We start from the raw sequence: 18,147 nt of genomic DNA on the forward strand, positions 1-18,147 counted from the left end.
TCAAAGGCTGGCAGACTTCCAGGCAGCCCGTTAATGACTCTGTGACTTGAACACGGTGGGCCATGTGCCTCTCATGTTTAGGTGCCCTCTACACTCCAAAACGCAGTTTCCACTCACTGTTCCACTTGATTTGTTTAATTAATTTTTTGATGTGGACCAGTTTTTAAAAAGCCTTTATTGAATCTGTTACAGTATTGTTTCTGCTTTATGTTTGGTTTTTTGACCACGAGGCATGTGGGATCTTAGCTACCTGATGAGGGATTGAACCCACAACCCTTGCACTGGAAAATGAAGTTTTAACCATTGGACCACTAGGGAAGTCTTTGCATTTGACCTTAATCAGGGCACTGTGGTAGGTAGGGCAGGTAGGATTTTCCCATCTAACATGTAGAGAACCTGAGGCAAATAGCCTGGGTGAATCACCCAAAAATCATCCAATCATTCAGTGGTAGAACCAGGATCAAAACCTAGATCTCCCACTTCTGAACCCATGCTCTGATTCATGGGACCTACAGACCCTGGGCGGGGAGACTCACCTTTCTCGTAGGTGGCCCCCCACCCGGAAATCCAGCAGGACTGAGTTGGCTCCAGCATCATGCCTGGATTGGGTAGACACACTGGCTTCACTTTGTCTGTTTCATGAAAAGAAAACACCATGAGCGGGTCTGGTCTAACTGAAGGCCTCGGGTGATGGTCTCCACCTGGACCTTCCCGTGTGCATGCACTGGGCCTGGGACCACCACCCTGTGGCCCAAGGAGCCTTCTAGATTCCAATGTGCCCAGCATCCTCTTCCTCTCCCTGCCACGACCGTTTTTCTAAGAGACAAGAAGTTCATCTCTGGAAGTTAGGGTTTGGGAAAACTGAAGGTCAACAGTCAACAGCTGAAGGTCAACAGTCAACAGTCCTGTGATGCAAATAGTTGACACTGGGCACGGCAGGGCTGTATCAACTACAGACTAAACTGATCATGATGAAGGTAACTGATCAGTGTATTATAATTAAAGGCACAGTGTCAACTGTCACTGACCAGACCCTGATTATGAAATGACTTTTATAGATGTGCATGTGTGCTAAGTTGTCACCGTGTGGTGGAGGAAAAACGCGGTGGTGACCGCATCGCTCAGTGGCCACAGGCACATTTTGGGGTGGCTCAGCCTCTGGAAACCCTCTTCTAGCAGTCATCCCCTCCCCCAGCCCTGCACACTGTAGCTCAATGCACATTTCCTCCATCCAGTCTTCACAGCACTTTTTATTTCCAGTCAACCTCTTAAGATTTGGTCCAAACTGTTCACACACCCTGGGCTGCTGGAACACAGGTACGCACCGTTGAAAGTCAGAGGCCTCTGCAGCTTCATTAGAGCGATGTCATTGTTCTTGGTCTTGGAATCATAATTTGGGTGGGAAATCACTTTTGCTACTCGGTATCCACTTCCATAGAACATGTAAGACTGTTTCAAGATTCCCGCAAAGGCCACCCAGATCTTGGGATTGTTAAGAGGTCTGGAAGACAGAGAGGAACACCGCTCAGCATGTAAGAACGGCAAACACACAACACGCATTCCACAGTTCTCAGAAGTCATCAGCCCCCGAGGTGACATGACTTGTCAGAAGCCACACCAGAATGGCCAGGTAGTCTCAGGCTCTTCTCTCTCCCCATCTTACGCAGCCTCACCCTCCCACACCCCTCTCCTTGGCTTCATCAGTGAATCATTTTCCTCCCGTATTTCTGCACCAGCCTGCAAACCCTCGCAATTCCAAGAACACATACGCCTGTGTGCTAAGTCGCTTCAGTCATGTCTGACTCTTTGTGACCCTATAGACTATAGCCTGCAATGCTCCTCTGTCCATGGAATTGTCCGGGCAAGCATACTGGAGTGGGTTGCCCTGCCCTCCTCCAGGGGATCTTCCTGACCCAGGGATCAAACCCATGTCTCTTAAGTTTCCTGCATTAGCAGGCAGGTTCTTTACCACTAGCGCCACCTGGGAAGCCCAACTTATTTTTGAATCTAAACATCTCCCTGAGGTTTGAAACCTTATTTCCAGCATGACTGGGTCTTACTTATCTTTATATACTAGACATCTCCTGGCACACAGTAGGTGCTTAAGAAATGTGTACCAGGGAGTAGACTCTGAGTCTAATAACCACCCAGGCACTACCTTCTTTTGGGTGCTTCCCTTCTAAGAAAATCCCAAGTCTTAGAGCCCATGGAATCTGGTGGGTAGAAGGAAGGGACACTCCTGAGTTATACACACTCCTTCCTTCAACCTTCACAACAACCCTCGAAACAGCACACCTGACTTACAGGTGCAGACACTACTGTCAGACACCTGGGGTGAACTGTCTCAGGCTAATCAGCCAGGGAACAGCCAAGTCAGGCCCAGCCTCACTCTAAACATGACAAATAGCTCCCATGAGTAAGGGTTTTTCAAAATATCCATGTGACCAAAAAAATTCCTTGCTTAAGAAAAAAGGAGGAAGAACAGTATTGTCTACAAAAGCTAACACTATAAATGATGGCCACCCTCACCTCTCCACACCCATCTGTATGGGCATCTCTGGGGCCCAGGCTGCTTAATGGATCACAGAGAACCTTCCGGCAGGACAGCCTGAGGTTTGAGTGTCTCCAAGTTTCTCTGAGTGTCTCTCTGGGGACGAGTACCCAGGGAGCCCAAACCTGTCGAGAGGGCAGCAGCCTCAGGAAGGATAGGACCGAGCTGAGAAGACTGTGGACTGGAATTCCTTCTGATCATAGCATAACCCCAACCTTACACTGCATCCCTGTGCTGACTCAAAGCGATGAACACACGCTATGGGATGTGTTGGCCACAGTTTCACGTGCTTCACAAGTCATCTGACCCTCCCTGTGACGCCAGCGAGGCGCCCTTAGAAGCCCCAGTTGTCCCCAAGGAAACCGGAGCCTGCAGGAGTCAGGGACTTTGCTCAAGGCCTCTGGCAGAGCCATCTCAGAAGCCCAGGCTCCGCCCCCTACTCCTCTGGTTCCGCCCCTTCCCTCAGGCCACGCCCCCTTTCTCAGGCCCCACCTCCTCGAGACTTACTCCTCTACACAGTGCGCGGCTGTCACGATCCACTCCGGGGTGATGATGGAGCCCCCACAGACGTGGATGCCCTGCACGTGCAGGCTAACCTGCCAGGGCCATTCGCCCGAGTAAGCATTCGATCCCCCCACGATCCGGCTCTGGCGGCTCGTCTTCACGGAGACCCCGCATTCTGAGAGCGACAAGCACAGTGCAGCTGGCCAGTGAGCAAAGCAGGGTCGCCCCCACCCAATTCCACTACGCCCTTTGCCACCCTCCTTCCCGCTTCTCCCGGACACCTGCCACACTGTGTGCCCAGACAGTTCCCATCCCAAGGTTCCGGCCTGGCTGCAGGGTGACCGTGATCTCCTCTTGTTCCTGTTTCTTTGGGCTCTGACTTTGGAAAACGCCGCCTGGTCTCTTTCGGCTGGGGTGCGGGGCCAGAGGACACTCCTCCAGCAACCACCCCACCCCCACTGCCACCCCCAGGAAGCACCACTTCTGATAGCCTGGATGCCACCTGTTGCTTGGCACTTGTGTGATTCCATCAGTATCTCCCAAATACCCATGTAGCAGGGCAGATAACAAAGGCCCTGGAACCCCCTTGAATGCTCAGAGACCCTAAGATTCCTGAACAAAGCTAAGGAGGGCTTTTCTCCTATGCACTGCTCTCAAACCATCACAAGGTGGACGGCGTGGGCAGGAGGGCAGGGCAGGCACCATGCTCTCCTGGTATCTAAAGAAGCTTGAACCAACCTGTGTGGGAAGTTACTGCCAGGACCACTGGGGAATGGTGTTCACCCCGGAGCGACTGCTAGCTTCCCCTGTTCAAACTGGGAATCCAAGCTTCAGGCCCGAGACCCATACGGGAAGAGGATGGGGCCATACCAGAGAAGGGAGCTCAGGGACAGTATCCTCCTCACCCATAAAAGGTTTGGAAAATGTGACAGTGTTATGTCATGTCTAACTCTTTGTGACTCCATGGATTGTAGCCCATCAGGTTCCTCTGTCCATGGAATTTTCCAGGCAAGAATACTGGAGTGGGTTGCCATTTCCTTCTCCAAGGGATCTTCCTGACAGAGGGATTGAACTCAGGTCTTCTGCAGTGCAGGCAGATTCTTTACTGTCTGAGCCACCAGGGAAGCCCGAAAAGGTTGGAAACCATAAGTAGTCCAAACGCTGGAATGGGGACACCCATGGGTCTCCAGCCCCACAATGTGGACACCACAGAGAGGGCCACATTGTCTGTCTCTGGAGCTTTTCTATCCTCAGGGGACAGCTGGTTCTTGGACCAAAGCAGTAGGTATCTAAAGTGTATCCAGATTCAAGAACGGGAACCCCTGGGCAGGGTACTGGGCTTGTCCTGACCCGTTACTTCACCTTCTATCTCCAAGTCCCCCAAAGACACACTGGGATACATTTCAGTAAGGTATCAAATTTGATACCATTTGAATTTGGTATCAAATGGGATACCAAAATGTATCCCATTTTAGAAACACAAAACAGAAAACCAAGAATCACTTACCTATACAGCGTAAAGAAACCACTGTTTTTGAAGAACAGACATCACTGCAAAAGAAGAGGGGGAAATTCTGGTCACTATAACAATCAAGACACTTGATTCTCAAAATACTTAGAAATAAATATTTTCTTCCAATGTTCTCACTCCCTGCTTCTTTAGATATAGAAGAGTTTGCAATTGAAGACATGAATAGAGAAAGTAAACCTACATACATAGGGGACAGTAGTAAAGAGTGGACACCAAGTCAAACTGGAGGGTTAAAATCCAAGCTGTGTGACCTTGGGCAAGGCACTTAAGCTCTCTGTGCCTTGATTTCCCCATCAACAGAATGGGCTAATAATAGTACCAAAGGTGGCTGTGAAGATAATCACACATTGCGTGTGTGTGTATGTTAGTCATTCAATCATGTCAAGTCAAAGCACACATCATATCAGCTGTTATTTTTTTTTCTTGGAGTTTAAAATCATCCTTTAATTTTGTAAGGAAGACTTTTGTAAATTTCCAGCTTCTTGTAACTGCTTTATATGAACTGCACAGAAAACTACACAACCATTTGCCTGGGAACGGAAGAAGAGTTACTCCTTGGGAGGCAAACATTCCAGGTTACAGATGAAAAAGAACTAACCAGTGCATTCCATCGTACACTGAATTTTCTCCAACATGTTGAAAAGAGAAGTAGCATTGATGCCCAGGTATTTGAAGCTGGCAATGTTCCTTTTTTTTTTCTTTCCTTTTTTATTTTTTAAATTATGGAAGTATGATAACACATTTACAGCAGATTTGGAAAATACGGAACACAGTTACATATCATTCCACTATACACTACAATTATTTTTAAGTAGATAAAGATTTTTCGTTGGAATTTCAATATCAAACTCTCAAAAATTAATAGAATGAATAGAAAAGTAGAAAGATATAGTAGACCTGAAAAACACTATGTCCTGAATGTTCTCCTGACACGTCGAGAAGAAAAGCAGTGCTGACGTCCAGGTGCTTGAAGCTGGCGAGGTTCTTTTGAACATAATCAGTTCATGTGGGGCCAGATCAGTGTTACAGAGCAGGACACAGGCACACCCGTCACACAATCCCATGTCGTTGTTCAGTCGCTCAGTCACATCCCACTCTGCGACTCCATGGACTACAGCACGCCAGGCTTCCCTGTCCCTCACTATCTCCTGGAGTTTGCCCAGACTCATGTCCATTATGTTGATGACGCCATCCAGCCATCTCATCCTCTGTCACTCCTTCTCCACCTGCCCTCAATCTCTTCTCTGATGAGTCTTTTCCAATGAGTTGGCTTTTTGCATCAGCTGGCCAAAGTATTGCATCTTCAGCATCAGTCCTTCCAGTGAATACGCAGGGTTGATTTCCTTTAGGATTGACTGGTTTGATCTTGCTGTCCAAGGGACTCTCAAGAGTTTTCTCCAGTGCCACAATTCAAAAGCATCAATTTTTTGGCACCCAGCCTTCTTTATGGTCTAGCTCTCATGTCTGTACATGACTACTGGAAAAACCATAACCTTGACTATACGGACCTTTGTCCGCAAAATGATGCCTCTGCTTTTTAAAATGCTATCTAGATTGGTCATAGCTTTCCTTCAAAGGAGCAAGCGTCTTTGAATTTCAAGGCTGCAGTCACCATCTATAGTGATTTTGGAACCCAAGAAAATAAAATCTATCATTGTTTCAAGTTTTTCCCCATCTATTTGCCATAAAGTGATAGGACCAGATGCCACGACCTTTGTTTTTTAAATGTTGACTTTTAAGCCAGCTTTTTCACTCTCCTCTTTCACCCTCATCAAGAGGCCCTTTAGTTCCTCTTCACTTTCTGCCATTAGAGTCATATCATCTGCATATCTGAGGTTGTTGATATTTCTCCCCGCATTCTTGATTCCAGCTTGTAATTCATCCCATGAACCTGGTCCAAACCGCACAGTGACCAACAGCCCCCTCTGCTGGCTGGCATGAGTGACTGTGCTTCTTTGCCAATCCCAGCAGTAGCCTGGCTTCATGCCAACCCACCTTCTGACAAAAAAGCATTGAGGTACCAACTATAGAATCACCCTCATTTCTGGACAGCATCCAACCCATGGCCAAGCCTAGTTTCCTGGAACCTTCCCCAAATGACTCAATACAAGCCCACATCCAATTATAAGTCCCTTCTAACACACTCCCACTGAGACACCCATGGTTCCAAGACAAGGTGTGCCTTGGTGGTCTCTGGCCGGGTAACACTAGATGCCAAGAGAAGACATGCTCCCATTAACAGCGGGTGTTTTCTAAGTATCATCAGGTCATTCTCCCTGTGTGGAGGCACACTGTGCAGCCATCAGACCCTGATGCTGGGAAGGATTGAAGGCAGGAGGAGAAGGGGGCAACAGAGAAGGAGATGGTTGAATGGCATCACCAACTCAATGGACATGAGTTTGAGCAAACTCGGAGAGATGGTGAAAGACGGGGAAGGCTGGCATGCTGCAGTCCATGGGGTCACAAAGAGTCAGACACGACTAAGTGACTGAAGAACAACACAGCATCAGGGCATGAAGCAGTCACTCAACGAGCCCTACCAGGAGCCCAAGGTTCAAGTATCAAAGTGCTACATCTGAAAGCAAACAGGAAAGAAGTCCTCCCACCCCCTGACGAGCATACAGGGTACCCTGTTCCAGGCAATGGCCTCTTCTTTCCTCCAAAGTCTGAAGCCATCTTACGAGTTATCACAGGTGGCAGCCTTCCCTCCCTTGCTCAGCCCTGGTTCCAAGTAACCAGCAAGACAAAGAGACGTATTCACAAAGAGCCCAGGCAGCTGTGTTTAGCTTCTCAGGAGGGGCAAACCACGGCCTGCTGTTTTGATGGCCACACCTGGTCATGGGCACCCTTCCTCCTAGGCTCAGCCTGTCACATTCTTGGGGACGTTCAGGCTCAGGTGCCCCGGGCAGAAGTCAGCCCCCCGGGCCACCAGTAACACAAACCTGCTTCAGTCTCCCACTCACAGAAAAGGAGGGGGAAGCTTGACTTGTCCTTCTTTCCCTAAACACAGCACCTGGCACCTGGCCAGCAGGGAGGGGACGGCATGGTTTGCATGAGTGATGGGGAACTGGGAGCTGAGGAAACTGTATGCTGTGTGTCTTTTACATGCAAGAACATTCCATTTGGATAACAGTATTCTATACTCCCTGGTGGCTCGGTGGTAAAGAATCTGCCTGCAATGCGGGAGACCCCGGTTTGGTCCTTGGGCCGAGAAGATCCCTCTGGAGGAGGGCATGGAAATCCTCTCCAGTATTCTTGCCTGGAAAATTCCATGGACAGAGGAGGCTGGAGGGCTACAGTCCATGTGGTCGCCAAAGAGTCAGACACGACTCAGTGACTAAATAACACCAGCATGAATGATTCTAGGAAGACTGCAAACATTTTAAACATATGCAACACAAACTGAGTAGCCTAAGCCTAGCCCTCTCCCCCGCCCTCCTAACTAGTCAAACCATCAACCGTGGGACCAACTCAGGTTCATGTCCACCCACTGGACACACTGCGACCTTCCCAGCACTGCAAGTTGGCCTCCAGGTACAGGAAACACTGGCGTACTGGAGTAGCCACTAGCTCCCAGGCCCACCCCTCACACAGCATCCTCTGACTCCACGGCTGGGGCTGGGGGACCAACCTTCCCCACTGCCTGGGCTGAGAGGACCTCTGGGAATCAGAGTTTCCAGTGTGAAACCAGCAGGGTCCTGTGAAAACCAGGATGACTTGGTCACCCCAGTGGGGACCACGAGACATTCTTCTGGACTCCTAGACACACACCCTGATACATGCTAAGATGCGTCTCTAGTGTCTGCAGAGAGAAGAAAATCGGGAAAGAGGAATCTTCATTTTGTGATGTTACCCAATACCCCGGAGGGCAGAGGGCACACACAGGTGGCCAGCAGACCACAGCTGCTTCCCAAGGTGGCGCTGATGGTAAAGAACCTACCAGCAATGCAGGAGACGTGGGTTTGATCCCTGGGTCGAGAAGATTCCATGGGGGAGGAATGGCAACCCACTCCAGTATTCTTGCCTAGAGAACCCCATAGACAGAGGAGTATTGTGGGCTCCAAAGAGTTAAACACGACTGAAGAGACTTAGCACGAACGCCTCCCTAGAATGAACCCAGAGCTTCTCAGAGTGATGGGCCCTACTTAGAGTCCAATCTCCTCCCTGTGAGGAACTCAGACAAACTCTCACCAGCAAGAGAGAAATCAGACTCTAATGGTGATTCTCCCAGACATCTCCTACTCATTTGCAGTTTTTGAAAGGAAAAAAGAAACAACCATGCCCAACACACCCATGAAAAGATGTTCAACATCACTAATTATTAGAGAAATGCAAATCAAAACAACAATGAGGTATCCCCTCACACTGGTCAGAAGGGCCATCATTAAAAAGCCTCCAAATAACAAATGCTGGACGGGTTGTGGAGAAAAGGGAACCTTCCTACACCGTCAGGGGGAATGTAAGTTGGTGCAGCCACTATGGAGAACGGTCGGGTGATTCCTCAGTTCAATTTAGTTCAGTCACTCAGTCGTGTTTGACTCTTTGTGACCCCATGGCCTGCAGCAGGCCAGGCTTCCCTGTCCATCACCAACTCCTGGAGCTTGCTCAAATTAATGTCCATCAAGTCAGTGATGCCATCCAATCATCTCATCCTCTGTTGTCCCCTTCTCCTCCCACCTTCAATCTTTCCCAGTATCAGGGTCTCTTCCAATGAGTCAGTTCTTCCCATCAGGTGGCCAAAGTATTGGAGTTTCAGCTTCAACATCAATCCTTCCAATGAATATTCAGGACTGATTTCCTTTAGAATGGACTGGTTGAATCTCCTTGCAGTCCAAGGGACTCTCAAGAGTCTTCTCCAACACCACAGTTCAAAAACATCAATTCTTCAGTGCTCAGCTTTCTTTATAGTCCAACTCACACATCCATACATGACTACTGGAAAAACCATAGCTTTGACTAGACGGACCTTTGTTGGTAAAGTAATGTCTCTGCTTTTTAATATGCTGTCTAGGTTGCTCATAGATTTTCTTCCAAGGAGTAAGCATCTTTTAATTTCATGGCTGCACTCACCATCTGCAGTGATTTTGGAGCCCAAAGAAATAAAGTTTCTCACTGTTTCCCCATCTATTTGCCATGAAATGATAAGACCAGATGCCATGATCTTAGTTTTCTGAATATTGAGTTTTAAGCCAAATTTTCACTCTCCTCTTTCACTTTCATCAAGAGGCTCTTTAGTTCTTCTTCACTTTCTGCCATAAGGATGGTGTCATCTGCATATCTGAGTTTATTGATATTTCTCCTAGGAATCCTGATTCCAGCTTGTGCTTCATCCAGCATGACATTTTGCATGATGGAGTCTGCATATAAGTTAAATAAGCAGGGTGACAATATACAGCCTTGACGCACTCCTTTCCCTATTTGGAACTAGTCTGTTGTTCCATGTCCAGTTCTAACTGTTGCTTCTTGACCTGCATACAGATTTCTCAGGAGGCAGGTAAGGTGATCTGGCATTCCCATCTCTTTAAGAATTTTCCACAGTTTGCTGTGATCCACACAGTCAAAGATTTTGGTGTAGTCAATAAAGCAGAAGTAGATGGTTTTCTGGAACTCTCTTGCTTTCTCGATGATCCAACAGATGTTGGCAATTTGATTTCTGGTTCCTCTGCCTTTTCAGCTTGAACATCTGCAAGTTCACGTTTCACGTATTGTTAAAACCTGGCTTGGAGAATTTTGAGCATTACTTTGCTAGCCTGTGAGATGAGTGCAATTGTGTGATAGTTTGAACATTCTTTGATATTGCCTTTCTTTGGGATTGGAATGAAAACTGACCTCTTCCAGTCCTGTGGCCACTGCTGAGTTTTCTAAACTTGCTGGCATATTGAGTGCAGCACTTTCACAGCATCATCTTTTAGGATTTGGAATAGCTCAACTGGAATTCCATCACCTCCACTAGCTTTGTTTGTAGTGATGTTTCCTAAGGCCCACTTGACTTCACATTCCAGGATGTCTGCCTGGGTGATCACACCATTGTGGTCATCTGGGTCATGAAGATCTTTTCTGTATAGTTCTTCTGTGTATTCTTGCAACCTCTTCTTAATATCCTCTGCTTCTGTTCGGTCCATACCATTTCTGTTCTTTATTGTGCCCACCTTTGCATGAAATATTCCCTTGGTATCCCTAATTTTCTTGAAGAGATCTCTAGTCTTTCCCATTCTATTGTTTTCCTCTATTTCTTTGCACTAATCACTGAGGAAGGCTTTCTTATCTCTCCTTTCTATTTTTTGGAACTCTGCATTCAAATGGGTATATCTTTCCTTTTCTCCTTTGCCTTTAGCGTCTCTTCTTTTTCAAGCTATTTGTGAGGCCTCTCCAGACAGCCATTTTTCCTTTTTGCATTTCTTTTTCTTGGGGATGGTCTTAATCACTGCCTCCTGTACAATGTCATAAACCTCTGTCCATAGTTCTTCAGGCACTCTGTCTATCAGATCTAATCCCTTACATCTATTTGTCACTTCCACTGTATAATCGTAAAGGATTTGATTCAGGTCATACTGGAATAGTCTAGTGGTTTTCCCTACTTTCTTCAATTTAAGTCTGAATTTGGCAGTAAGGAGTTCATGATCTGACCTACAGTCAGCTCCCAGTCTTGTTTTTGCTGACTGTGTAGAGTTTCTCCATCTTTGACTGCAAATAATTTGATCAATCTGATTTCGGTGTTGACCATCTGGTGATGTCCACGTGTAGAGTCTTCTCTTATGTTGTTGGAAGAGGGTGTTTGCTATGACAGTGTGTTCTCTTGGCAAAACTCTATTAGCCTTTGTCCTGCTTCATTCCATACTCCAAGGCCAAATTTGCCAGTTATTCCAGGTATCTCTTGACTTCCTGCTTTTGCATTCCAGTCCCCTATAATGAAATGGACATCTTTTTTGGGTGTTAGTTCTAGAAAGATTTGTAGGTCTTCATCAGATCAGATCAGATCAGTCGCTCAGTCGTGTCCGACTCTTTGCGACCCCATGAATCGCAGCACGCCAGGCCTCCCTATCCGTCACCAACTCCCGGAGTTCACTGAGACTCACGTCCATCGAGTCAGTGATGCCATCCAGCCATCTCATCCTCTGTCGGCCCCTTCTCCTCCTGCCCCCAATCCCTCCCAGCATCAGTTTTTTCCAATGAGTCAACTCTTCGCACGAGGTGGCCAAAGTACTGGAGTTTCAGCTTTAGCATCATTCCTTCCAAAGAAATCCCAGGGCGGATCTCCTTCAGAATGGACTGGTTGGATCTCCTTTTGTCCAAGGGACTCTCAAGAGTCTTCTCCAACACCACAGTTCAAAAGCATCAGTTCTTCGGTGCTCAACCTTCTTCACAGTCCAACTCTCACATCCATACATGACCACAGGAAAAACCATAGCCTTGACTAGACAGACCTTTATAGAACCATTCAACTTCAGTTTTACTGGTTGAGCTATAGACTTGGATTACTATGATATTGAATGGTTTGCCTCGGAAACGAACAGAGACCATTCTGTCCTTTTCGAGACTGCATCCAGGTACTGCATTTTGGACTCTTTTGTTGACTATGAGGGCTACTCCATTTCTTCTAAGGGATTCTTGCCCACAGTAGTGGTCATCTGAGTTAAATTCACCCATTCTAGTCCATTTTAGTTCACTGATGCCTAAAATGTCGATGTTCACTCCCGCCATCTCCTGTTTGACCACTCCCAACTGACCGTGATTCATGTAGCTAACATTCCAGGTTCCTATGCAATAGTGTTCTTTACAGCATCAGACTTTACTTCCATCACCAGTCACATCCTCAACTGGGCGTTGTTTTTGCTTTGACTCTGTCTCTTCATTCTTCCTGGAGTTATTTCTCCACTCTCCTCCAGTAGCATATTGGGCACCTACTGACCTGGGGAGTTCCTCTTTCAGTATCCTATCTTTTTGCCTTTTCATACTGTTCATGGGGTTCTCAAGGCAAGAATACTGAAGTGGTTTGCCATTCCCTTCTCCAGTGGACCGCATTCTGTCAGACCTCTCCACCATGACCCATGCATCTTGGGTGGCCCTACATGGCATGCCTCATAATTTTGTTGAGTTAGACAAGGCTGTGGTCCATGTGATTAGTTTGATTAATTTTGAAATTCCTCAAAAGACTAAAAATAAAAGTGCCATGTTATCCTGCAATCCCGCTCCTGGGCATATACCCAGACGAAACTATAATTCAAAAAGATACATGCCCCCCACAGTGTTCACTGCAGCATTATTTACAGTGTCAAGACATGAAAGCAGCCTAAATACCCACTGATCGACGAGTGTATAAAGAAGATGAGGTACATACATACAATGGAATACTACTCAACCGCAAGAAAAAATGAAATAATTCCTTTTGCAGGAGCATGGATGGACCTAGAAATGATCATCCTAGGTGAGGTAAGCCAGACAGAGAAAGACAAATGCCATATGATATCACTTGTATGTGGAATCTAAAATATGAAACAAATGAATTTACCTAGGAAACAGACAGACTCACAGACGTAGACACAGACTTGTGGTTGCCAAGGGGAGGGAAAAGCAGATGGACTGGAATTTTAGGATTAGCAGATGCAACCTTTATATATAGGATGGCTATAAACAACAACGTCCTACTGCCTACCACGGGGAACTGTGTTCAATATCTTGTGATAAACCACATGGAAAAGAATGTGAAAAAGAATGCATATATTTGTATAACTGAGTCACTTTGCTGTTTGGTGGAGATGAACACAACATTGGAAATCACCCATACTTCAATAAAACAAATTTTTAAGAAAAGGAAATCAGCAAATTAAATACCTGTGGTAGAGTTTTTTATAGAGATCGATATCTTTGGCACTTATGTTCAGCTTCATAAAGCTTGTGGCTCCGCTGTCATCTGCTATTCCGTGGCTAGAATAAAAACTATTCCTAAAAAAAAAAACAGAAAGTCTTACTTAAAATAATAGTTTTGCTGCGAGCATTTGCAAACCCTATGCTATAGCTATATCATAGTACTTCTCTTATACTACATGCAGGTTAAGAGCATTTTGGAAAACAAAAACACAACTTCTAATTAAGTGCTGCTGCTGCTGCTAAGTTGCTTCAGTCGTGTCCAACTCTGTGCGACCCCATAGACGGCAGCCCACCAGGCTCCCTCGTCCCTGGGATTCTCCAGGCAAGAACACAGGAGTGGGTTGCCATTTCCTTCTCCAATGCATGAAAGTGAAAAGTGAAAGTGAAGTTGCTCAGTTGTGTCTGACTCTTAGCGACCCCATGGACTGCAGCCTACCAGGCTCCTCTGTCCACGGGATTTTCCAGGCAAGAGTAATGGAGTGGGGTGCCATTGTCTTCTCCGCTAATTAAGTGATGCCACGTTATAACCATCCAATAACCCTGAAGTGTCAGGGGAAAGTCCTCTATCAGTCATGTTTCAAATCTAATCTGGATCAGGATAATAAAGCAGTAAGAATATAGATGTGTGAGGACGTAGAATGTAACCAAACATATAATGTAACCACACGTCGAAATGCTCCCAGTGGTAAAATGTAGACCCTGAACCATGATGAGACATCCCTAAGCCATTCATAGTGCTATTAGGGGGGAGATTGGCATTTGGAAGTAGTTCTCTAGCTAAGATGGCAACTTTTTTATGCAGTGATAATTCATTTTGAAAACTGGCATAGGGTGAACAGGCTAGACTTGCAGAGAAGTCACATGGGGACACACCCAAGGAAGAGACAGTGGCAGTAAAATGGCCCAGCCTCTCCCTGAAAGGCCAGGCTGGCAGACGCACTCCAATGAGCCCCTGGCTGGAACCTTCTCTAGTGGCTACGTGAGGGATGTATTCTCTTACCGATAAATCCAGTGATCAGCTCTCTCTGTTCAATAGCCCCCAGTGCCTCCTGCACTCCTGCAGTGAAGCTCTCACAGATCTGTTCCCTCCGACCTCCCCCGCAGTCCTCCCCTCTGGTCCCCCACCTCCAACCCCCACCCAGGAGGCGAGCTGAGTCAAGGCTTCCACCTTGCACTGGAGTCTCCGCTGGACAGCCCCGAGGAACCAGGAGCAGACAGAGGCCCAGGTGGGGCTGGGGGTGTGGGGCACACCCTCCCCTGCTGGTTCCCTGGGGCAGCTTTGGGAAGAAGACAGAGGTGTGTGGTGTCCATGGGCTGGCACTTCCGGGGAGGGGCAGAGAGAAGCACTGATTCTATGCTTCTGTGCCTGTCACCATCACCGGGGAGGACAAGGGGCTAGGAACTCACCGGTAGCCCATGTCCTGGCAGGCCGCCCTCCCGTAGCTCTCACTCCAGTCGTCCTGGCACACAGGGTGCCAGGACTTCCTCTGTGCTGAGTACACCTGAAGGATGAAGTTCGGTCCATAGAGGCGAACTGCGGGAAGGGAGGCTCCAGTGAGTCCGAGACCATGACCTTCATCCTGTCCTCACATGAGCCCCACCCTCCCTGGACACAGAGGCTCTGGAGGGCTTGGCTCCCTCTCCCCAGCTACACACAGGATATGCCCAGAATCTAGCCTTTCCTCCCAAAATGTGCCCTTCACCCGACAGAGCTGAAAACATGTATTCAGACAAAAATGAACATCGTGCACACATGTTCATGAGAGCATTATTCACATTAAAGGGGGTAACATCCAAACGTTCCTCAATGGAGGAACACACAGAATGCAGTCCTTGTGCACAATGGAACGTTATTTGTCCACGAAAGGGGATGAAACACTGACTCGACTCAACAGGCGTGAATGTTCACACGTGATTGATATTCTCCTGACTGAAAGAGGCCAGGCAACAGTCCACACACCGTAGGACCCCATTTCTATGAAACATCCGGAGGAAGAAATCTACGGAGACGGAAAGCAGGTTAGTTGTTGCTTAGAGCCTGACATCCAGGCTCAGGCCGCCATGGAGCAACCAGCTCATTTCCTGATGCTTCCATGGTGAGCGATTCCATCCACCATGTGAGTGGATAAACCAACTGTAAGCGCATCCAGACAGTGGAATATGATTCAGCCCTAAAGAGACATGAGCCACCAGGCTGTGAAGAGACATGGAGGAAGCTTAAGTGCACGTCAGTCGGTGATGAAAGAAGCCAGTCTGAAAAGGCTGCATACATCCTGTAGGATTCCAACTCACGACACTTGGGAAAAGGCAAAACCATGGAGACAGTAAAAGGATCAGTGGTTTTCTGATGAGAAAGTAGTTTCAAGACAGGGGCGTGAGGGGTTGACAGGTCCAAGCTTCTACCCGTGGCTCAGTCTTTGTGGTGACCAGCGCCCCCAGGAGCCATTCAGGAGCCACCCAGAATCACCTCATAGAACAAAAGACCCTTCTATCACCCAGGAAATGACAAGGGCCTTAGGAGCTCAGTGTCGGGAGCTGGAGTCAAGGAGCAAATACCAGAACAAAAGATGCACCAGGTGGTCTCACCACTTGAAAATCACCATGGTGTCAGGAGCCCTGTGCTGGGAACTGGGGTCAGAGACCAGCACCTGTCCTCTAATCTCACAGTGTATGAGTGTATGTATTAGTATCTGTGAGCATGAGACTGTGTGTGAGTACATCACGTGAGAGTGTAAGTGAAGTGGTAGGTGAGATTTTTCACTGCATACCCTTAGCTACTTCCTGAATTTTGATCTATTTGAAGACATTAACTGTTAACAGTATTTAAATAAATACAACTTCAACATTAAGAAGAGAAAGTCTCTCCAGGCAACATCATGAGTTGGTCTTACTAGAGTTATTGACACGTGAGTGGACACAGGTATTAAAACATCAGACACCATTCCATCCAATAGAGTAACCATGTCTGCTCAACCTCAGAAACTCTCCACTTTACTTAAGAAAATGGTGACAAATATACTATCACCCATAAAGGCAAAGCACTATATGGACATTGCAGAGTGAATGAGTCTGCCAAGTGCAAATCCTCTCCTGTAAGCGAGAACTCCAGGAACTCCCAGTGCAGAGGAATCCACGGGCAGGACAGCAGTGTCTCACACAGGTGCCCTGATCTGGACTTGGGGTGTAAAAGGGAACCATCTCCCCAGGATGGCCACAGAAGGATGGACAGCTCTGGGGTGGAGCACAGCCTCTGTCTGCATCACTTGCACTCAAAGTTAACAGCTCCCAGAGCATGCAGCAGGCTTCAGGCTTTGGGTAGGGCCTTCAGCAGATATCAGCACAACCTTCATCCTCAGGCATCATTTCCCTGCTACACCTACTTTGTGTTCAGTTGCTCAGTCGTGTCTGACTCTGTGCAACCCCCATGAACTATAATCCACTAGGCTCCTCTGTCCATGGCATTCTCCAGGCAAGAATACTGGAGTGGGTTGCCTTTCCCTTCTCCAGGGGATCTTCCCGAACCACGGACCGAATGCATGCCTCTTGCATCTCCTGCACTGGGAGGTGAATTCTTTACCACTAGCACCACCTGGGAAGCCCACAGCTACTGAAAAATTCATTGAAAATAAAAGCAGCAGCAGTGTCCACCCTATGACAACGGACACAGGCCACCCGAAAGGCAGCTTGCTTAGAAAACACGGAGCCCACTCCCAACTTGATATTTTAAACAGTTTGCTGTTTTAGTCATGTCCTGTGGCAGCTGGGGCATGAATGTGGCCTGGCCCTAGGCTGTGGTCTCCCATTCCCTGGCTGTGTGACTCCCAGTGGGAGCTCGCCCCCTCTGAGCCTGTTTCGTCACCTGAAAACTGGGTTTGCATGCAAGGTTCAGCCTCCAGCAATGGAGTCGGTGATGGCGTGATTGACGTGCGGGATACAAGCCTGGCACCGTGTGCCTGCCTTGCTGTGGCCTCTGTGGGGGCCACCTGATGCCCAAGCCAAGTGGCCCCCTCTCACAAGCAGCCCTGCCACTTACCGCAGTGGTTCTCATCCTCGCCACTGGGGCAGTGCAGGATGCCATCGCACCAGAGAGAGGGGCTGACACAGGTCCCGGAGGAGCCACACTCCAACCCTGAACACTCGTCCTCCACTTGCAGGGAAACAGAGGGAGACGCTCATCAGGCTGAGAAACCAAGGAAACCCCCAGCCCTCGGGACAAGAGACAGCAAGCCGTCCCCCTCTATTTTAAAAGGAGGAGATGGGTCCTTGCCGAGAGCATATGTCAAAGGAAGCGGGGCTGGCCAAAGCAATGGTGAATCCCCCAGGTTTATTACTTCCGGTCAGAGGTGGGTCCCTAACCTGGGACGTCAGCAGTTCCCCGCACCCCCGCCACACAGGTGAGTCCTGTGACCCATGATCCCCGCCCCAGGCTGGTGGAGGAGGCCTGGCTGTGGGTACAGGAGTCCCCTGGGGAGGGAAGGCCTCCAGCCACCACCATGTACACAGGAGAAACACAGGAGACAGGTGTGCCCCCGAAGTGCGGGTGCTCACAAGTGCCAGGCCCCACTCAGGGTCCTAAAGCACAGGGTGGACTCAACGTGCTTCTCCCGCATGTGTCAATACCACACAAAGGACATGGGGTCTTGACAACCCACAGATGAGGAGGAAGTATGCCAACGAGACTGGCAGCTTCCAA

The 18,147-nt window shown here is 48.0% G+C and overlaps 1 protein-coding gene across 2 annotated transcripts in view; it reads right to left on the reverse strand.

Moving 5' to 3' along the window:
- Positions 1 to 18,147, reverse strand: part of TMPRSS2 (transmembrane serine protease 2) — a 45,696-nt gene that overhangs the window by 5,909 nt on the left and 21,640 nt on the right. For both annotated transcript variants that reach the window (XM_025292133.3, XM_025292134.3), the window contains exons 5-11: positions 17,488 to 17,601; positions 14,862 to 14,988; positions 13,419 to 13,529; positions 4,563 to 4,606; positions 3,059 to 3,230; positions 1,326 to 1,501; positions 537 to 632 (exon numbers count right to left, since the gene is read on the reverse strand). In XM_025292133.3, the coding sequence (XP_025147918.3) occupies positions 537 to 632; positions 1,326 to 1,501; positions 3,059 to 3,230; positions 4,563 to 4,606; positions 13,419 to 13,529; positions 14,862 to 14,988; positions 17,488 to 17,601 (840 nt within the window). The remainder of the gene's footprint in view (positions 1 to 536; positions 633 to 1,325; positions 1,502 to 3,058; positions 3,231 to 4,562; positions 4,607 to 13,418; positions 13,530 to 14,861; positions 14,989 to 17,487; positions 17,602 to 18,147) is intronic.

The sequence above is a fragment of the Bubalus bubalis genome, chromosome 1, assembly GCF_019923935.1.
Source record: "Bubalus bubalis isolate 160015118507 breed Murrah chromosome 1, NDDB_SH_1, whole genome shotgun sequence".
Classification (NCBI taxonomy): Eukaryota; Metazoa; Chordata; class Mammalia; order Artiodactyla; family Bovidae; genus Bubalus; species Bubalus bubalis.